The following is a 23,389-nucleotide window of genomic DNA, read 5'->3' as shown; positions in this document are numbered from 1 at the left end:
TGTAAAAATCTGCAATAAACTTGTTGGTATTGATTAAGTTAAAATATCAAACATTAACATGCTAATGTGTGTCGCCGTTGAACTGACAAAAAATGTCGAGTATAATATAAATTGTACGAGCCTCCTATCTACTAGTTCAAACTGTTGATGGCTAAGTCCAAGGTGTTTATTATGCCCCAAAACATGAATTTAACATTAGTGCGAAAGTGAACATACTTTCTGGACCTCAACAACTTTTCTGGGATTTGATTGACTTTTTTATATTAAAATACAAAATGTTTACTACATATTTCTTATTTTTCTTTCATAAGGAAGTTATGGATTTTTTACTTTACAAAACTTAATCTTCTCATTTCTAATTTTGACAGTGCCAAACTAAACAAGAGCACCGCCTTGCGGGTGCAGACCGCTCATCTATTTTCTTTTTAAAGGTGAAGGGACTCTCATTTTCAATCACAAAGGAGGGAGGAGTGGAGTGAAGAGGGGTGTATAGTGTGGGGTTGTGGACATTTATTACATTATCTTCCAAAAAAGCGAAAAAAAAAAAAATAATAAAAAAATCGGGGGGGGGGGGTATAGTGTGAGGGTGTGGTGGTAATTTGTGAGATGATCTTAAAAAAAAAAAAAAAAAAAAAAAAAATCAAAAAAAAAATTTGGGGGGGGTGGGGGGGGGGGGGTGGGGGTATAGTGTGAGGGTGTGGTGGTCATTTGTGAGATGATCTTATAAAAAAAAAAAAAAAAAATTAGGGGGGGGGGGAGGGGGGGGAGGGGGGGGGAGGGCACGGGGGATGGTTTGGGTGAAGTCTATTGTGGTATGTCAGGTAAGAGTAGTTTCATCAAAGTATCAATCAAATCTAATCATAAATAAAGAAGTTATGGCAATTTTAGCAAAATTTAATAATTTGACCTTGAGAGTCAAGGTCATTCAAAGGTCAAAGTAAAATTCAAGTTGCCAGGTACAGTAACCTCATGATAGCATGTAAGTATTTGAAGTTTGAAAGCAATAGCCTTGATACTTCGAGTGGATCGAAACACAAAATTTAACCATATATTAAAAGTTACTAAGTCAAAAAAGGGCCATAATTCCGTAACAATGACAACCAGAGTTATGCAACTTGTCCTTTTACTGTACCCTTATGATAGTTTGTGAGTGTTCCAAGTATGAAAGCAATATCTATGATACTTTAGGGGTAAAGTGACCAAAACATAAATCTTAACCAAATTTTCAATTTTCTAAGTATAAAGGGCCCATAATTCCGTCCAAATGCCAGTCAGAGTTACATAACTTTGCCTGCACCGTCCCCTTATGATAGTTCATAAATCTTGCAAGTATGAAAGCAATAGCTTTGATACTGTAGGAATAAAGTGGACCTAAACACAAAACTTAATCAAATTTTCAATTTTCTAAGTATAAAAAGGGCACATAATTCTGTCAAAATGCCAGTCAGAGTTACATTACTTTGCCTGCACAGTCCCCTTATGATAGTTAGTAAGTGTTGCAAGTATGAAAGCAATAGCTTTGATGCTTAAGGAATAAAATGGACCTAAACACAAAACTTAACCAAAATTGTCAATTTTCTAAGTATAAAAAGGGCACATAATTCTGTCAAAATGCATGCCAGAGTTATCTAACTTTGCCTGCCCAGTCCCCTCATGATAGTAAGTAAGTGTACCAAGTTTGAATGCAATAGCATTGATACTTACTGAGAAAAGTGGAACTAAACGCAAAACTTAACCAAAATTTGCAATTTTTTAAGTATAAAAAGGGCACATAATTCTGTCAAAATGCACGCCAGAGTTATCTAACTTTGCCTGCCTAGTCCCCTCATGATAGTAAGTAAGTGTACCAAGTTTGAATGCAATAGCATTGATACTTTCTGAGAAAAGTGGACCTAAACGCAAAACTTAACCGGACGCCGACGCCAACGCCAACGCCAACGCCGACGCCGACGCCAAGGTGATGACAATAGCTCATATTTTTTTTTCAAAAAATAGATGAGCTAAAAACGTAATGCATCGAGTAGTGTATAATATCATAACTATGATATTTAGAATTAATAAAAATTCGACATATTTCGTATCAGTGTTTTTTCCCCAAAATTACAGCCTCTTACAGGCTGTGTCCAAATTGCAAAATGTAAATAAGGCTGTTTTCCAATGGCAAAAAGTAACATTTTTTCGAAAAATCTGGCCAAAATCTCCAAAAAAATAAGCAAAACTTTTTTAATAAACTCAATTGGTTTATTGCGTTCATCATACAGCAGTTTAATTCCCTAGCACTATATAATATTAAGTTCAGAACGTAGTTAAAAATGCACGTATTAACAATTGGTATATTGTAATTTATAATAATAATAATAATAATTTTAAAATATTTCCTAATTTCATGGTTTATTGCACTTAATCCCCAATCAAAAAGACACGGGCTGTAAAATATTACGCGAAGAAAAATCAATGCTTATGCTTGATGTTTATTGTATCATTTATCTTACTTCAGAAAATTCTACGACGACCCTACGTCTTGTTTTCTGTTAACAGGAAGAAGGAAACAACATAAGCGGTGTAATAAAACTGTAAAACATTCACATGCAAACAAAACCTATTACTCTCACACAATAACCCCCTTTACCGTTTTCTTTTACTCTTACTCATAAGGGTGGGTGAAAAACTGATTCCATTCATATCCATCAGGATTGCGGAAGCATTTTCGGCACACATTTCAGAAATAAAACATGTTTTTCTTCCCTGTAAAGCACCCTTAGGAAATGCAAAGCATAGCAAACGGCACAATAACTAACCAGGGCTAAAGTAAATTCACCATGATACCATGGTTATTCATGTCTGAAGGTAAAATAACCATTAATTGTTACAAGTGCAAACAATTGCATGCGTTGGATTAAAATATACAATATATTGTCTTAGTGAGTTTTCTTATGCTGCAAATTCCATAAATATTATAACCTGCAAGCAAATTGCATGTAATGTAAAAGTAAACATTATGGCTGAATTTCGTAGTTTTGTAAAATATACTTTTAATAACATGCTGTGTCTGAAATTATAGTTACATGAAAGAAAACAAATAAAGAGTAACACTTATTAAATAAATAAAATAATCATAGGCTTCGGTACTTGACAATTATGCTTCTGTGCCAAATATATTGAAATGTAGTCACTTTGTATGCTGTTTAGTAACTTAAGTAATCATGCGGCGTATGGAAGGAAATCCGCTAGTACATGCATGATGTTAAATGACATCCTTATGTTAACTAATGGCATATGCTTGCTGATACATGGCAGTTACATTTTTCCTAGATACAATTGCTGTGCAAACATTTCATCTTCTTTGCCACATATTGATAAGTTTATAATCACTACACACACACATATATATATATATATATATATACATAAATTTATCTTTACTTCGTGTGTGTTATTGACTATTGCATATTACTTAACGCCAACTGCATTTTTGAATATGATACATGATTTTTGTATTGTGCTATTCGTTATCAACATACTGTTTATACAATCCGACTTCACACTAGTAATAACACTATCAATTACACAAGTAATTACACTAGCAATTTAACAAGACGACAGCAATATGTATTAAGCATGTTGCAAGGCAAGACGCAACATGAAGTTATGATCAAATGCGACATGACAATTTGTAATATGTAATAACGGAATCCGGATAGTGCCATCTATAATCTCGCACTTCTTTCATCAACGGCGACACACGATATTTTGCGCGACACACGATATTTTGCGCGATACACGAAGCGACGCGCGAGAATGTACCACGAAATATCGCCCTTGTGTAGGTAGCCCAAAAGGCGATATATCGTTGTAAATATCGTGTGTCGCTTCGTGTATCGCGCAAAATATCGTGTGTCGCTTTGAGTATCGCGCAAAATATCGTGTCTCGCGTTCAAAGGGCGACACACGAAGCGATACTTGATATTTTGCGCGATACACGAAGCGACACGCGTTATTTGTACTGTTCAAATATCGCTGTATTAATATCGCATGTCGACTCCCGCGTTTTTTAAACGGTGTTACAGCTATTTTTAAACATTTATTATCAATATGCCCTGCTTGATGCACATGCTTGATTACGTAAAAATATCCCCTTTTGGTCTCCCCTGATGTTTTAAAAACGCGAGAGTGCTCTGACATTTTGGACTTATCCAGTGCGGGTAAATACATAATTGTTACGAAAATTGTATGCACTGATCCAATATGTCCTATATCTGTGTAGATTATGAATAATAAGAGTTATGTAATATTTACTTTACAAATGCACACACTTATTGCACATTACTGTAGTTATTGGTTGTGTGAAACAACAACAAAACATAACCAAATGTTTATTTCTCGAAAACTTAAGATAGATACTTCAGCAGACTGAATCTAGAGAAACAAGCGATGTGTTTGTGAAACAATATGTCCCCATATATATGACCTTTGACTTTGAAGGTAGACCTTGACCTTTCACCACTCAAAATGTGCAGCTCCATGAGATACACATGCATGCCAAATATGAAGTTGATAGCTTCAATATTGCAAAAGTGTACATTTAATGAGCGATTTTGACCCATATATTTTACCTTTGACCTTGAAGGATGACCTTGACCTTTCACCACTCAACATGTGCAGCTCCATGAGATACACATGCATGCCAAATATAAAGTTGCTTTCTTTAATATTGCAAAAGTTATGGCAAATGTTATAGTTAGGGCAAACAACCAAACCAACAGACAGGGCAAAAACATATAAACTATAGTAGTGGGGGACATAAAAAATCAAGAAAGCATAATATTAAGCAGTCAATGGAATAATGTCTCTGCATACTAAGGCGATTGCAGTATGCCTTTCAGATAATTCTGTTTATCTTAACGAGAGGAACATATGAGGATCCTTAAACGCTCATCTGAGAAACTGTAGCTAAGTGGTATTATAGTCGATTCTATTGAATTGAGGCTGCTTTTGACGACATGGAAATAATGTGAACATATCATGAAATGTAAGTCTATATAATACATTTCACACCATCACATGTGTATGGCAATTTATGAAACCACAGACATAATTTAAACAAATTTAGTACAAAACAAGGGACAAAATTGTCACAAAACCAGGTTTTCAATTAAAAAAAGTAAATTCAAAATGTGCATTGTTACCCCCCATTGTTTCAAATTCAATCTATTTTTACTCGTGGCGACCTTGATTTCAATTTGAACAAGAGATGTGTTCGTCAGAAACACAATGCCCCCTACTGCGCCGCTTTGAAATAAAATTTCTATTTATCATTTGGCTGGTATAGAAATCATATCCCTTTAAAGCTTATTATTTCCCTAGGATTTTGTCCAATCCAACCGGGGAGGGGGGTGGTCTGTAAACAGTAAAAAATGACCAAGTCAAACATCACCGACAACCAAGGCCTGTGGTTTATCAAAGAGATCATAGCCAGAGTTCATCATGTATCTATGGACATAAGTCCACAGGTATGTAATGAACTCTACTATTCACAAATTAGTACAGGAGAGAAATGATAATTATATCATTAAAAAAAACTTTGAGAAATCAATCATTTGAGTTATGAATAATCAAAATAAAAAGTCTGTACAGAAACTGTGAAAAGAACGTAAATTCTTGGTAAGGAAATATATAATCTGAGATTTATAATTATATACATTACTTCCCTTGAAAATAATTGTCTTTAACAAATCTCTATTTTAAGTAGCAAATAATTAAAAGCCACTACTGTAAATTCACCACTCAAAATGTGCAGCTCCATGAGATACCTTTGCATGCCAAATATGAAGTTGCTATGTTCAATATTGAATAATTATCTCCCTTTAAAGCTTATTACTTCCCTTGGATTTGTATTTTTGACCTTAGACCTTGAAGGATGACCTTGACCTTTTACCATGATGTGTTTGTCAGAAACACAATGCCGCCTACTGCGCTGCTTTGATTTATTTAACAAAAATATTTAATTTGGCAGGTCAGATAATTATGTCCATTTAAAGCTTTTTACTTCCCTTGGATTTGTTTTTTCGACCCCGTGACCTTGTTTTTGACCCGGCATGACCCATATTTGAACTTGACCTAAATATTGTCTAGATACAACTTCTGACCAAGTTTCGTAAAGATCGGATGAAAACTATTTGAATTAGAGAGGGACACAAAAAGTGTGACAGACTGACGGACAGTGCGAAAACTATATACCCCCTTTTCTTTGAAAGGGGGCATAAAAAAGTCTGATAAAGGGAGACAACTCAAAATGTGCATTGTTACTGATTGTTCATAGTTACCCCCCCCCCCTTGTTTCAAAATCAATCTATTTTTTGTCGTGGCGACCTTGACCTTGGAGATATCGACGTAATTCTTTCGCGTGACACACCGTCCAATGATGGTGAACAAATGATGGTAAAATCTCACAATGAACGACATAGTTATGACCTGGACAAGCTCATTTATGGCCATTTTTGACCTTTGAACTAAAATTGTGACCTTGACCATGGAGATATCGACGTAATTCTTAAGCAAGACACACCGTCCAATCATGGTGAACAAATGTGCCAAATGATTTTAAAATCTCACAATAAACGGCAAAGTTATGGCCCGGACAAGCTTGTTCCGCCCGCCCGCCAGCCGACATTCACCAATCTAATAACCAGTTTTTTCCTTCGGAAAACCTGATAAACCAGTTATATGTTACATACCAAATATTACACCTTTAGGCCTTGAGAGAGCTGAAAAAGATGCCAGATATATTGCAAATAAAGTTTATCTTCAAAACGTTACACCTTAAGCGTGCCAAGCTTGACGTAATGGACAAACACTAATAACAACAACTATCTTATGTTACATACTCAATATCAACGCTAAAGGGCCTTCTTGTTTTAAAGACGATCTCCAAAGTAATTTTCGGTGAAAATCTCAAAACATATAGTTATTAAACAATTGTTTCAGGTAAAACGCGCCCGTAACTTTATTTTCAGATCCAATGTTAATTAAGGTTGTTGACCTTAAAATAGATATTCGTCTTCATCAGCTTCTAGTAATTATCAAACCAATTTGTATTCTAATAGGTCCAATCGTTCTCAAGATATCATCCAAAAACAAAATATTTGTCAAAATGAAATTCTTTCCCTTTAAGTATCAATCATACAATTTTTGCATGATCTTATATATCAGCATTCTGTAGATATCGCGAGAAAAACAAAAAATGTCTATGGAATGGACAAACCGACCAAGACTGAAAAGATCCATTGATCAACTGGTGCAAATCAAAATGGCCCGATTTTCTCGATGGGGTATCATAAATGCAATAGCTACGCTGTAAACATGTAATTGCATAAAATACACATCAATTGTACGTAAAAAGTTAACAACATAAAATCAATTGTAACCACATTGTATGGCACGAATAACCACGAGAACAATGTACACAACAATATCTCCATCCCCATATCGTAAGTATAATAACATGTATCTAGGATTGCGGTCATAGATAAACTGAGTTTTGTTTCTATCAAACGCAGAGAATGAAAATCTGTAAAATATTATATAAAGCATTATGACTATGAAAATTTGTAAAATATTATATAAAGCATTATGCATAAAATTAATACACTGGTAATTTTTCCAAAAACAATGGACTAACAATCAAAGTACGAAACAGAGGTGCAATATCATTAACTGCACACAAACTGACTAAAGACTCCAGTCAATTGGGGACAATCCAAACACCTGCAAGGCTGAATTACAATCAGAGAAACAATTGCAAGCGTTGAACTTATTGAAGGATAACGGTGAAGGATGCGCCGTCTTGATAATGGCGTGCTTGGTGCCATCGATAAGCTTGTCTTTTTTGTGCGCAAAGTTTCCCCATAGGATGAATACAACATGAAGACAGCGGTCACTCACTGTCTTGATCACATTGTCAGTGAATGTCTGCCAGCCCAGTTTGGCATGAGAGTTGGGTAGATGAGCCCTGGTAAAATATGCACAAATTAGTTCTTTGAAGTCTCCAAAAGAATCTCTGTCCATATTAAATGCAAACGAAAGTTATTAACTAAATAACTCTTTATGATGCTTATGGCAACCCTTTATACCCTTATATGATAACCAGGGCTTTATAGTTTAATATACACATATTAAAGTACATACAAGGGTGCTTCTTTGCAACACAAGGATATGTCCAAATTGGGATTTGGTTAGCGATCTTTTACAATGACCATAAAGACATTTGTGTAATTCTTGCAGCAGCATACCTTAGGAAGATATTTTCTTAACTCTAACTTAATCTTATATTTATAAGAATGTCGCTGACCTCCAATTAAGACCCTTAATATTAAATTAAGAAACAATATTTGAAGAATTTATCGTGTCCATATATGTAAGAATATGTCAAAGTTTATCTGCACCACGATATGGGAACACATGGGCTTATTGCATGTGCCTAAAGTGTCGCCCCAGATTTGAAAGTGCATTCCACACAGGCTATTCTGGGACGACACTTTCTTCCTAGACTGTGTATTCCTTTAGAAAATACTTAGCTTTAAAGAAAAAATCCATAAAAGCAGATGGTGTTGTCCCAGTCCGCATAGGCTAATCTTGGAAGATGCTTTACAGAAATGCATTAAGCCCCATTTTCCTAGAGTGAGGTTCATATATGAGAAAAATGTCACTTACTCAACAGTCAATGTAGCATTGAGCAAAAGCACTCCTCTCTTAGCCCAATCCAGGAGGCATCCATGATCTGGCTGGGTAAAGCCTACAATTTTCGGGTCACGTTCAAGCTCTTTGTAAATATTCTTCAGCGATGGTGGTATTTTCTCACCGCGAGGGACAGAAAATGATAACCCCATGGCCTACAAAAAAGATACAATTTAAATTAACTTAATGATCAAATGGAACATTTGTTCAACAAGCAGTTGTAAAATATGCATGCCCCCCCCCCCCTCCCCCAGCTAAGCTTTCATCAATGATCAATCAATCAGGATAAAATGCTTCAATGCATTCACGGCTGCCAGAACCCTTCTCTATCCAATAATTATTGAATTCAGATCCTATGTTCAGAGGTATTTTATCAGAATCGGTTCTGGGTATATACAGTCATCACCTTTGCACTGATAGAATTCTATGTTACAAACCCCATTGACCTTGGACATGTTGACCTCAAAGCCGACAGGTTTCTTCCCTTAAAGGGATCTTTTCACGCTTTGGTAAATTGACAAAATTGAAAAAAGTTGTTTCAGATTCGCAAATTTTCGTTTTAGTTATGATATTTGTGAGGAAACAGTAATACTGAACATTTACCATGGTCGAATATAGCCATTATATGCATCTTTTGACGATTTTAAAACCTAAAAATTATAAAGCGTTGCAACGCGAAACGATTGAATAATTTGGAGAGTTCTGTTTTTGTCGTTAAATTTTGTGAAACTACGAAGATTGCTTATATAAGGTATAAAATACATCAAGTATGTGTACTCTGCGGAATAGCTCAGTAGGTTAAAGCGTTTTTACTTCAGGACTCTGGCAGGACTCCAGGGGTCACTGGTTCGAAACCTGCTCCGGGCAATGTTCTTTTCCTTTTTTAAATTTTATTCTTGATTTTTTACTGGAGCTTTTACGATCCAATGTTTACATTTATCAATATAAAGCATTTAATGAATAAGTTAAAAAATGCCAAAATCTGTGAAAAGGCCCCTTTAAGCGCAAGAAACCGCCATATTAATGTGCATGATTGTATGTCAAAGGATCCTCTAGCTATAGGAGGTGAAATTGTCATGAATTCAGATCCTATGTTCAGAGGTATTTGATCAGAATCGGTTCTGGGTATATACAGTCATCACCTTTGCACTGATAGAATTCTATGTTACAAACCCCATTGACCTTGGACATGTTGACCTCAAAGCCGACAGGTTTCTTCCCTTAAGCGCAAGAAACCGCCATATTAATGTGCATGATTGTATGTCAAAGGATCCTCTAGCTATAGGAGGTGAAATTGTCATGAATTCAGATCCTATGTTCAGAGGTATTTTATCAGAATCGGTTCTGGGTATATACAGTCATCACCTTTGCACTGATAGAATTCTATGTTACAAACCCCATTGACCTTGGACATGTTGACCTCAAAGCCGACAGGTTTCTTCCCTTAAGCGCAAGAAACCGCCATATTAATGTGCATGATTGTATGTCAAAGGATCCTCTAGCTATAGGAGGTGAAATTGTCAGAAGACAGACCCACCACCCAACTCAGGTGCTTTGCAAAATAAACCTGCTTTCTTGCAGAGATGCATAATGCTATAACCACATGGTCTGATGGTGAGATGTTTACATTTTATTGTGACCATTTGACAAAATAGAAAGATATATGGTTAAAAGTATATAATCCAAGCATGATGGAACCGTGTAGAGGGATAATCTGATGACCTAATTTAAAACAACAACAACAGTTTGGAACATGCCAGACCTAACAACCAAATAAAACTTGTAGTTGAATGGGTTATAGCAGTAATATTAAATATTTGTAAGATAAAATATAAAAATCAACATCTAAGAATAAATATATTACACAAGCATAGTTTGTAATTTTTATCATAATGAACTTATTTTTTAATTAAGAAGTTTGTCAAATGTCATAAAGTAGTGTTTGTGATCTGAAACATAAGACATTATAATGACAATATGATTCTAAGCTGGGTCTTTATGAAAGCTTCCTACATACAAAGTTTCATCTAGACTGGGCAATGCGAACTGCATTAATTTACCAGAAACCAATGTTTGACACTGCACATGAGCAAGCCTCCATAATTCCAATCTAATAATAAGGAATTTTAACTTTGTTGATCAATTGGTTATAAAATCCTTCTTGCTACTAAGAGAAAAAAAAAGCGTTCCATCAGAAATATTACTTTTAATTATTATATATTACTTATAACTATACAACTATAGTGTATGTGCTATTACCTGATTATCATCGTGGTAAGGATCCTGCCCTAGTATAAGCACTTTGACCTGAAAAATTTTATTTAAAAGTCAAATAGCCATACATTCCATAATTGGTCATTTTAGCAGCAAACAGCAATGGTTTCTTGATGAAGTCACAAACCTGGAAGTCTAAAAAGTCACATGTACAAACGAACTGTTCAAGACGCAAATCAAGCTTACAATCCTAGATTTAAACGTAGGACTTTGCAAGTGACAAACTTACAATCCTAGATTTAAACCTAGGACTTTGCACGTAACAAGCTAACAATCCTAGATTTAAACCAAGGACTCTGCACATAGCAAGCTTACAATCCTAGATTTAAATCTAAGACTGTGCACGTTACAAGCTTACAATCCTAGATTTAAATGTAGGTATATGCACGTAACAAGCTTACAGTCCTAGATTTAAACCTAGGACTTTGCATGTAACAAGCTTACAATCCTAGATTTAAACCTAGGACTTTGCATGCAACAAGCTTACAATCCTCAATTGAAACCTAGGACTTTGCATGTAACAAGCTTACAATCCTAGATTTGAACCTAGGACTTTGCATGTAACAAGCTTATAATCCTAGATTTAAATCTAGGACTTTGCAAGTAACGAGCTTACAATCCTCAATTTAAACCTAGGACTTTGCATGTAACAAGCTTACAATCCTAGATTTAAACCTAGGACTGTTTTCATAGGGATTTGTCCCTTTGCCTCCCAGGTTGTTACTAATATTGAACCTTTTTCTAATTGATAATGCTTATAAAGCTTATTGCATAACTTTACAGTTTCACAGCTTGATTGTGGATCGTTGTACAAAGACATTTGTAATAAGCATTTACTTGAACTAAGAAATCTGTTATAATGCATTCTTACTGATATAAGATTATGGTTGTTATTAACAAGTTTGTCTTATAGCCTTTGACATTGTATTGGTACAACATTCCATGCAAATCAACAATCATTTTAATGATGCAATATGTTACTGTATAACTTCTTTATCAAGGTTCCTTTAAAATAGTGTTGTTTATTGTGGATTTGATTTGACAACAAATGTTTTCTGTATTGGTTTTCTATAACCACCTGGTAACGCCAATTATGCAATGATTCCTAGGTTACACCAAACTAGTATAAAAAGGCAATGCAGACCTCCATCTGTACTGCATTCCTTCTTTATAAATAAATGGTGTTTTTCTATTAGGCGTTGCAGGTACGAAACTGATCCTATGATGATGTAAATCAGTACAGCCTAGTTCTGAAGTATCTTTTTCAAACATATCCCTGTTTGAAGCAATGAATCGTTTCAATGTTTGTTTCTGTACGCTTGTAAGGCTGCGGCCATCAACATCAATGCCCAAGTCATTGATTATGGTATTCACCTCTACCTCTGTCAAGACATGAACACCAAGTTCGCACAGATCAGCATCATCATCATTTAATTTTCTAATTGAGTCCTCATGGACAGGAATGAGTTTTCCAATCACAGTATTTGCTTTAAGATGAACATCACATGGTAAGGGATTCATTAGCAAACATGAACTCGTGCCATTAGTCGGCTTTACAACAACCCTACCTAAAGCATTGCTTTTTGACATTATGGAATTTACAGCTTCGACCAAAACAACCTCACCATTTTTAAACTTTGAACATTTAATTGACACACACACACCTGAGAGCATGCCTCTATGGTCAAACTATTATGTAGCCTTGCTAATCCAACCTTAGGAGTGGAAATTATGTTTATTGAACTTTTTTGCTTTGAACTGTAAACTCTCAAAGTCCAGAATACACTTATTGTTTGTTAGAAAATCCATTCCAAGCAAGTATTTAAGCCCGATGAATGTGGTCAAAAACATAGAATTTTTGTGAAAATGAATCTTCTCCTATTTTAATGTCTAATATAATTGTGCCCTTATCATTTTGCCACTGACACCTACAACCCATAAATGATCACTTGCATCAAGGTGTTTGATATCCGGTTGGATTTTTTTCAAGAGGGATTTGCTAATGCACGACAAAATTGCGCCTGATTCAACTAATGCTTAAAGATTTCTTCTACCTATGGTTACTTGGATGAAGTTGTTTAGTAGGTTTGTTTCTGTTGAAACATTTGAAATTGCTGGAACTGATTTATTATTTTTGACTTGATTGGCATTACTTTTTAGGTTTGGCTTTTTGTTTTCAATTTTTGATTGCTTTTTTGAAGGTTTAGCATCAGTTTTATAATTTGAATGCTTATTTTGTTGCAAAGAATATTTGTCAGATTTGGACCTTTCCAGATGGTTCCCACTGTAACCACTGGCAGACGGAAATTGTCATCTGTTATTAGATTTTAACCAATGAAACATGCCTTTTGAATGTGGTCTTGTTTGTTACAGAAGTAGCAATTTTTATATTTTGCCCAACATTTTGAAATTTGATGAGGTTTGCTATCACCGGTAGCTGTACATTTTGAATTGATGCCTTTAAAAGCACCCCTAGTATTAGATCTTTGTTCAACATAATTTTGTTTATTAGAAGGTGATGCTTATACAGCATTTACAGAATTTTGTGGGAACATTAAATTTTCAACTTTGTTGTTCCAGTAAATTAAAATTGCCTAGTGCATTCCCCACAATATCAGTAATTAAGGTAGCTGATAAATTTGCCTGAGGGGGGTTTAACTCATATGCACTTTCAGACTGCTCAGAGTTTTTTTTTAAAGCTCATCTAAATTGCTTGGACGATTTCTTATTAAATCAGCCCTAATATTCAGGAGTAACCCACAATGAATTGTGCTAAAAATAGTGTCTTGGGAAATACCTGCTTTAAGTGCCTTGTTCTCAACTTCATAAACAAAATCCTTAACTTTTTTTATTTTGGCTCTGTTTCATTTGAAAATTTTTAGAAGTTGTATGTATCAAATCAACTTTAACAATTTAAAATCTTCTTTATTGTCCTCAGAGAGATTAACGAACCAATCAAATGCAGACCCTATTGTTAAAAATAACCCAAAACATCGTGCCAATCGGCTTGAGGGTGTTTTTGAAATACCACCAATGTAAATATATCTTTCTAACCAAATACTTAACTGTTTTATGGTAATATGATTTATTCTGAATTTTTGTCAGTTTCAAAGATAAGTCAGGTTTGAAATAAAACATGTATACTTACATTAAAATTATTACTATTTCTATGCAATAGAATAGTCTGTGAATTTATATCAATTTAATAATTAAGTTTGTTACAGTTTAGTACATTAATATTTACTTTCAAAGCGAGTGGCTCTATAGACTTAAAATTTGACTTTTTTCCTATGTAATTGTGTATTAGTGATTTAAAGTAATTTGTGTATTGTATTTGTATAAGACTGCATATCTTCTTAATAAATAAATGGTGTTTCTCTATTTGGCGTTGCAGTCCGGCTTCCTCCCAAGCCTCTCACAGAAAAAGCTACACTACATCAAGGAGTTGTTACATCAAAATTATTCGAGTTCAATATTCAATTTTTCAAAAGACACTTCAATGAACAAATGGTATTCCAAATAACTGTATAATAAATAAACAAAACGCTTATAAACAAAACACTTCTTAACAACTTCTCTTGACAACATACAACAAAAGTTGTCAAACTTTGCACTTAACAAGCTTACATTATCCTCAATTTAAACCTAGGACTTTGCAAGTAACAGGCTTACACCCTTCTCGAAAAAGTGCACTAAATGCGCATTTAATGCGCATTTAATGCGCATCAAATGTTCATGTTATTGGCACCGTATTTTTTGCTTAACAAGTGCATTTTCTTCTGTTAAAAAAAACCACTTTTTACTAGTATGTTTATACATATAAGTGTATTTTTTCTACGAAATAATACACTAAAGTGCGTTTATTATGATAATAAGTGCGCTTAAGTTTATTTTTAAGCGCATTTATACACTTGAGTGTATTTTAAGACATACAAATAATACACTTCATGGTCAAAGTAAATTTTTTAATGCGCATTGATACACTCATACAAATAATACACTTCATGGAGTATTCAAAGTGATTTTTTTAAGTGCATTAATACACTTGAGTGCATTTCCAGACATACAAATAAAACACTTCATTGAGTTTTCAAAGTGAATTTTTGTAAGCGCATTAATACATTTGAGTGCATTTCAACTGATACAAATAATACACCTTACAAAATTGAAAGTGAATTTTTTTAAGCGCATTAATACACTTGAGTGCATTCCCAGTCATACAAATAATACACCTTACAGTATTAAAAGTGAATTTTTAAGCGCATTAATACACTTGAGTGCATTTTCAGTCATACAAATGATACACTTTATGAAGTGTTGGAAGTGAATTTTTTAAGCGCATTATTCGCTCAAGTGTACTTTTCATCACTTCAAATTAGTATGCTTAAAAATGTACCAAATTTTTAAAAAATCCCAGCATTTTGAAGCCAGCATTCATTCTTTAAATGAAAGGTTTGTGTAAACACATACATTAAAAACAAAAACTACAATTCAATAGATAAGTACACACTTTATTAGAATGTTAAACCTTAAAAAACAAAAACAAAGGTTACATATCTACACAAGAGAGGATTCAAACGGGCTATTGCCTATCTGGAATTAACAACTTTAAAAATCAAGCTCATACCAGTGATTTTTCTCCCCTCTGATTACCGGTTACTTATTAACAACCAAATACAGGTGGTTTCCGCTTCAAAAATATTAAAGTTTTCCGCTCCTTAAGCTGAAATGTTTTCCCTATCATTTACTAGATTTTTATATATTACATTAATTCCAAATCCCTTTTTAATATGGACAAAAGCAGCACATTCAATTCAATCATATTCTGGATCCTAATATATGATAAATGAACCGTATTCATGAAATTTATATAAATCTATTCCTTATTTTTAAGATCTTCCTTTTTTGTTCATTATTGCGCTAAAATATGCCCTTCTGAGAGCCAGTATATACAGGTTGTTTTGAATTTCCAAGGAAAATCACTGCATACATGCTGACAATATTTAGCAGCTTAGCCCCTGTCACTATATTTGTTGTTATACACTGTTCCTTACAAAGAATGCATTCATAAACCACCCTTTATAGAGCAGTTCACCAGCTGATTAGGTCTGAATGCTACTGTCATGGTCTGTGAGGCGCATCTCGTGCATGATCTCATTTGAGATAAGGTCCTGAAAGATATTTTATAATGTAAGGGTTAAATATTGCTGTTATGGTAATCTTGTTCAACAGTTGCTATAAATATCATAAATTTAAATCAAAACAAGTTTGTTGGCTTGTTGTTTTTGTTTGTTTATTTTTGCAATTTTAATCTCGTGATCATATGTGACTTAACGCTTTTCATAAATAATTTAAAGAAATAACGTTTGGTAGAAAATACTGTTTATAAATGTACTAATATATGTGGTCTCCTTTGGCTGTGTGAACTGGTCGGAAGTGTGACATCTTTAAAATGCAATAACCTTTATTATATAGTTTTACCTCTCAACAAAACCATCTTTTCTTGGTCAAGGACAAGCTACAGGGCGCGGTTTCCCACTCCTGTTCCCCTCAAGTTGGCCTGCTCGTGCAGGGTAAAACCTGGTATAAATGTCCATACATCAGGTAGTCCCCCTTTTGCTCCCTTTTTTTGGCAGGCGATGATGCACATTCTGTCCAATGGATCTTCCGATCAATGTAAATTTCACCTTGGGGTTTAACCTTCAAATATAAAATATAAAAGTTCTAATTAAATATGGGGGAAAGAATTAATGACATGAAATAGGTATAAATAAATTTTAAGATGACAATAACCATAAAATACAGCCATAATAATTCAAATGGTGTTTTTTTCCTTAAAATTGCATTACATTTACTTATCCATTTACATTTCCCAGTGACAATACATAAATATGATAATGATCATAATTAATTTAATTAAAAAGAGATGCAGAAATGAAAATACAAACCTGTTACAGCTGTTCTTCAGTATTCCAAAAAAATGGCAGTTGTTGAACTATGAGACCATATCACTTTAACCACCCACTTTGAATTTTCTTTGCAACAAACTTATTGTTGATATACACATTGTTTACAAAAAATAACTTTCTGTGCTCCAAATAACTTGCTGAGCTCCAACCAATCAAAAGTGGTTTGTTTTAAAATAGATGGTGCCAGAACCAATCAAAAGTCTATAAACACCCATTTGTTTGGGCTAGATGGAGCACTGATAGGGATTAGTGTTTATGATGCTAATGGATCTCTTATCTGATCCTGATCTTATCTGATATTTATTGAATAATAATAATATTGAATAATACACAGCACACTTAGCACATTATATTTAATTGTTAATATTTCAATATAACATACTGAATGGTGTTAGCAAATAATAGTAATATTATAAAAATTATTTAAATTGTCTTTTAAAATGTATGTTAATAGTCAATGTGGTAGACATTAATTGAATTGGGGTTAAATATCAGTGTAAGAAAGTTCAAATACTTATTTTTTAAGTTGTGGAGATATAATTGATTCTGGCACACCCACATAATATTTTTGACACTTTCATTATTTTTAATTAGTTACCCACAGCCTGATTTAGTTGTACTTTTCCCTTTAAAAGCTGCTCTACTGATTCACATATTTTATGAGCAGAAAAATTGCAACAATAAGACCATAAACATTATGTGAAGATAAAAAAGAATTCAGTACAATCCTCCTATTAAACACTATATCTCTGTCCGTTAACTTCAGTTAGTTGCTATAGTGTTGCTCTTTTTTATGAAGATGCACTAAAACAACACTTGTACAGAAAGAATTTTTTTTTTGCAAATCAGAAGATAACACTAATATGCACAAAAAATGCACTTCATTAAAAAAAATATGCACTTATTGCATAAAAAGATTCACTTTGTCTACAGAAGATACACTAAAAGTACAGTAAAATACACTTAAAGATAATGAAAATACAGAAAAAATGCACTTTAGTTCACTTAATTATGAAAAAAGTGCAGAAAAAATACACTTTTTGGTAAAAATGCAGAAAAAATACACTTTTTAAAGCGTATTTTGTTAAAAAGTGCATTTTATTTTGAGAAGGGCAATCCTCAATTTAAACCTAGGACTTTGCACTTACCTAATAGGCTTACAATCCTAGATTTAAACCCAGGACTTTGCATGTAACAAGCTTACAATCCTAGATTTAAACCTAGAACTTTGCATGTAACAGGCTTACAATCCAAGATTAAAACATAGGATTTTGCATGTAACAAGCTTACCTATATTTAAACCCAGGACTTTGCACGTAACAAGCTTACAATCCTCAATTTAAACCTAGGACTTTGCATGTAACAAGCTTATAATCCTAGATTTAAACCCAGGACTTTGCACGTAACAAACTTACAATCCTAGATTTAAACCTAGAACTTTGCATGTAACAGGCTTACAATCCAATTTTTTTAATTTTTTTTTTGTAACAAGCTTACAATCTTCAATTTAAACCTAGGACTTTGCAAGTAACAAGCTTACAATCCTAGATTTAAACCTAGGACTTTGCACGTAACAGGCTTACAATCCTAGATTTAAACCTAGGACTTTGCACGTAACAGGCTTACAATCCTAGATTTAAACCTAGAACTTTGCACGTAACAGGCTTACAATCCTAGACTTAAACCTAGGACTTTGCACGTAACAGGCTTACAATCCTAGATTTAAACCTAGAACTTTGCACGTAACAGGCTTACAATCCGCAATTTAAACCCAGGACTTTGCATGTAAAAGCTGCTACTTAATTTTAATACTCTGAAGGTACAAGTAAACTGCCTAAGACTAAAAGATGGGACTTATATTTACAAGCTTAAGTCATGGATTCAAATCCAGGACTCTGAATGCACAAGCCAAGAGTCCAAAACTCAAACATGGGATTTTGTCTAAACAAGAAAACAATCCAAACTCAAACATGGCTCACTTTCCATACAAGTTAACAATCCAAGATTAAGGCCTGGGCCAGTATTCACCAAACAATTCTTAGACTTAAGGCTAAAAATTAAGAATATTCTTTATTGTCAAACATGGAACGCATCTTTCTTAGTTCCAAGTCTATTCTTTATTCTTAGTCTAAGAATGCGTTGGTGAATATGGGCCCTGAACAAGTACAAGCTAACTGTTCGACACTAAAAAGCAGGGGCACTTTTATTGAACAAGCTTAGTAGGCGAGTGCTCTTACAATTAAGCTACTGGAGATGTTGCTAAAACTCTACCCTTAAAGTACTCATCCCATGAAATGTAGAGCATTAAACTAAACAGAGTTGTTAACACTACAAATTCATATCTCAGATGATTGGGGGAAATCAAAGTTGTTTATGATTGCAATATAAAATGTATTGTAGTCCTTGTCACGTAATCATTCATAGTTCATGGACGACACATAGTCATAACAACGTCAATTACTCTTAAATTACTGGTGTGTAGCCTATCATTCTATATCTCGTCATGCACGTATTGTCAAGATGACGAGTTTTGCATTAAATACCATTTTCTCATGTCGCGCATGGGACAAGTCCGTCCCTCCCTTTTTATGTTGGTTTCTCTGTATAATGTAGGATAAAATATTCAACAACACCATATATCAGTTTCTAGTCCAATTTAATGTCTGACTTAACTAATATTTCAGTCATACAAACACGTTGTGATTGCTACATGATTGTGTCTTTTTTCCATCTGTACACCTCTAGGTCTAAACGCTAACTCAACTCTTTCCCTCTAACATTTGCTCCGTGAAACTCCGTTATGAATCCCATTGGTCAGTCTTCTAAATAAGCTGATTGGCTAGATTACTAAGAATCCCATTGGTCAGTCTATGCGTTGCTTGACCAATACAAACATACCCGGCCTTGTGTCAACTATACTATTCTTAAATCTCTCTCTCATCGACTCTCTCTCATCGATAAGCTTATTTGAACATATGTGCACTTTGTGACTGTCATGTTTACTGGCCCTTTTGATAAAATTTTCAATATTTCTTGCATGAGGTAAACCCACATATTCCACCTACAATTTCTAACCATATTGTGACATCCTTATAATGACCTGTTTAAATTAGAATCAGTAATTTAGGTGTAATCTAGTCCTTTGTGATATTCTAATATGTTTGTTTGAATCAATAGTAAAACACGAAATGTTATTTTTAAATATAAGATTATAATAGCCAAGTAGAATGCAAACATCGATGTGTACAGTAGAAGTACCTGGAAAAGTAAAGTAAGGGATTTTCACAGCCCTGAATCTATTTGCTCACTTACTTCACTTAATGGTGTTAGGTTGAAGGCATTGAATATTTGTTCCCTAGGGGGGAAAATCTGCTTTCCTTTGCTGTATTCCTGTTGTAAATTTGCCTCAATTTCCTTGAAGTAATCCTGTTGAAATTCAGCGCCCAGGGCTGCTTTCCATTCTTGATCCACGAAAAGATCTCCAAGCACAGGACATGTGTTTGTCTTCAAGCCTGTTAGAAAATGTTAGTATAAATATTTAGATTATATATACAAAATAATGTTAGTTTAATATGGACAAATGATGGTATCATATAACCAGTAATACTAATTATTCATGATGTAATGATAAACTAATATATGAGTCGCGTCCTGAAAAAAGGCTTAATGCATGTGCATAAAGTGTCATCCCAGATTAGCCTGTGCAGTCAGCACAGGCTAATCAGGGACGACACTTTCTGCCTAAACTTGACTTTCAGTAACAAGGGACTTCCTTGAAACGAAAAATACCATTAAATGGGAAAGTGTTGTCCCTGAGTAGCCTGTGCGGACTGCAAAGTCTAATCGGGAACGACACTTAACGCACATGCATTAAGCCAAATTTTCTCAGAACAAGACATATATATCTACCAGTTATCTGGATTTTATCTGGCTTTTCTTTTGACGATTTGTCAGCAGCTTTTACTTTTCCTGAAGTTTTAACTTCTGCCTTCAATTTGACTTGGGTTTTAATGTTTGTCTTCAATTGTTTTCCCAATTTTACTTGTGTTTCATTCTGTGTCTTAAACTTCCCTTCTGTGTGATCTAGTTTTTTTGCTGTTTCTCTGCCTTCTTTAAATTCATCAGGAGTTTTCGCTGTACGTTTTGCCTGTTTTTGATTTTTTGCTTCCTTTCTCTTCTCTACCGAAGGGGTTATTTGCAATTCAACCTTGTGTTTTTTGCTTGTGTTTGCATTTGCAGCTGAAGATTTTCTTTTTGGTGGCATGACAAATTATCTGGAAAGTTGAAAAGATTATTAACAGTGTATAATTATGCTTAAATATTGAAAAAACCCTGATTTGTTAAAGTTCATAAACTGTAATTGATCTCAATTTTGCATTTATTTAAACATTGGAGAGACCTCATATGTATCATGTACATCTGTACAAGTTTTGAAAAAATCGAAATTTGATTGCACTCTAGACTATTGAAGTCTTCAAATTTTTGGAACGAAAGCTAGTCAACTCGTACCTAAGTCAACTCGTACCTTCAGTCAACTCGTACCCGATTTGGTCAACTCGTACCCGATTTTTGGTCAACTCGTACCCCCACTAGTCAACTCGTACCCGAATTGGTCAACACGTACCCTCCTATAAATTATTTATATATATCAAAGACGTGAAATATGTTTTTGTATATGTTTTTGATATGAATATAGATAAAGGTTATAAAATTATTTTTTTTTCAAAAGTAGACTAGTTCATTATTTTTCACACGTGTATAATTATAAAGGACGTGTTTGTCGGCGTTTTGTTTGATAAAATGTTGACTAATAACACCTTTATGACAACAGGACCGTCGACGATTTGTTAAACAATTTGTTTGTCGTGCATCTAAAATGACACGCGCGGTAGTTGTCGGCATTTTCTTTGATGAAATGTTTGATTGTAAACACCGCATGATGACTTAACCAATTAAAGGTATGGTCCACTTTGAAGTTAAAGGAGTATGTTTTTCTCACTTTTATATGAGTAAATCCCCAAATTACTATATAAAGGCTTTGCAGATTGGCTTTAATCATTAATCATTAATATCTTGAAACTAAATACGGACTCTGTGTTTCGTGTCTTGGACTTAATTTCATTTATTGTTTATCGTGGATTATAATTTAAAAGTGTTTTGTTTAATTAATCTGCTTCATCATGGATGAGGGAGATAGGGACTGTGTTTGTGTTGTTTGTGGACATATTGTTTCCGATGAGTGTAAGGCCATTATGTGCGATGAATGTGATAGATGGCAACACAGACACTGTAAATCTGGTAAGTAATCCCTTTATAATTTTTTTTATAAGTTTCATTCGAGAAACGGACCTCTATAGAAGCGTAAACTAAGGAATACAAACCTTTTTTTGTTATAACTGATGGTATTTACATCTTTATAATATATAGCGTCAGTACATACGTATATACGGTATCGGGTCCGCGACGTTTGTGAACGTTGGCAGCATCGGCTTTGTGGAACTGGTTAGTTTAATTTAATTTGTCAATTGTATATAATAAAAACATCTCAATAAAATATAACTATTCAGTTTTTATTATTTTATCATTATTACTAGCTGTAATCATTTATAATAAACTATTTGGAACTGGTGCGTATGTAAAGTCTAAATTATAATGTACACAATATAAAGTGCATCATTTATTATTTTATATATAAGCTGTATATATATTAAATTTATAAATTATTTGTACATTAAAATGTGTATTATAATCATTAAGATTATGAGATTTTGAGTGTAACTTCTTGCGTTGTTTATGGTTCTTTCATTCAGCAATATATAACCACCGTCGGTCGGATTATCTAATTTATTGTAATCTTGTCGATCCCTGCATAGGCAAATAAATTTAAAATTCATATAAACATCATTAAATCTCAATAAAAACATCATCAATATTCAATTTACTAAACTGATCAACTTCCAATAATTCTCGCGTGACTGTTGCGCTGTGTGAAGTAGCAACTGGCCTTTATTGATCGTTGTCGATTAATTAAGAGATTAAAGAGATAACGGTCTGTGTTAATTGATTGATTGAGTGTCGTATTAACCTAATATAGTAAACATTGAGAACAATAACTAAATCATATAGAAATTAGTTATGTAGAATATGTTTATTAAGTTGTACCAATTATCCTAAAGAGTATAATAAATATTGATGCATGCAAAAATCATGTTTATAAAACAGAACTGTTATTATTAATTTTTTTAGAAATTATCTTTAATATGATTATTAGCGTATGATTAAGTAAATAAACATAAATTATGTAAATGAAACAGAGCGGTATATTTTAAATTGTGTAGAAATTCGCCTCAAAGAAAATGTTCAATTATAATAAATACATTAAGGTATAACTTTATTTGGTCAACTCGTACCTG

General features: G+C 33.7%; 1 protein-coding gene across 6 annotated transcripts in view; it reads right to left on the bottom strand.

Annotated features, from left to right (window-relative positions):
- Positions 1-2,458: 2,458 nt before the first annotated feature.
- Positions 2,459-23,389, bottom strand: part of LOC127855837 (uracil-DNA glycosylase-like) — a 33,554-nt gene continuing 12,623 nt past the window's right edge. For 4 of the 6 annotated variants that reach the window (XM_052391719.1, XM_052391715.1, XM_052391714.1 and 1 more), the window contains exons 2-6: positions 20,886-21,250; positions 20,289-20,488; positions 10,993-11,040; positions 8,710-8,888; positions 2,459-8,008 (exon numbers count right to left, since the gene is read on the bottom strand). In XM_052391719.1, coding sequence (XP_052247679.1) covers positions 7,729-8,008; positions 8,710-8,888; positions 10,993-11,040; positions 20,289-20,488; positions 20,886-21,240 — 1,062 coding nt within the window. In that variant the 5' untranslated portion in view covers positions 21,241-21,250 and the 3' untranslated portion in view covers positions 2,459-7,728. Of the gene's footprint in view, positions 8,009-8,709; positions 8,889-10,992; positions 11,041-20,288; positions 20,489-20,885; positions 21,251-21,485; positions 21,595-23,389 lie in introns of those variants that run through there. The other 2 variants (XM_052391716.1, XM_052391718.1) reach the window with 2 other exon arrangements.

The sequence above is a fragment of the Dreissena polymorpha genome, chromosome 13 (assembly GCF_020536995.1).
Source record: "Dreissena polymorpha isolate Duluth1 chromosome 13, UMN_Dpol_1.0, whole genome shotgun sequence".
NCBI classification, from domain to species: domain Eukaryota; kingdom Metazoa; phylum Mollusca; class Bivalvia; order Myida; family Dreissenidae; genus Dreissena; species Dreissena polymorpha.
Note: the sequence above shows the minus strand (reverse complement) of the source record. Positions and strands in the feature narration are given on the sequence as shown.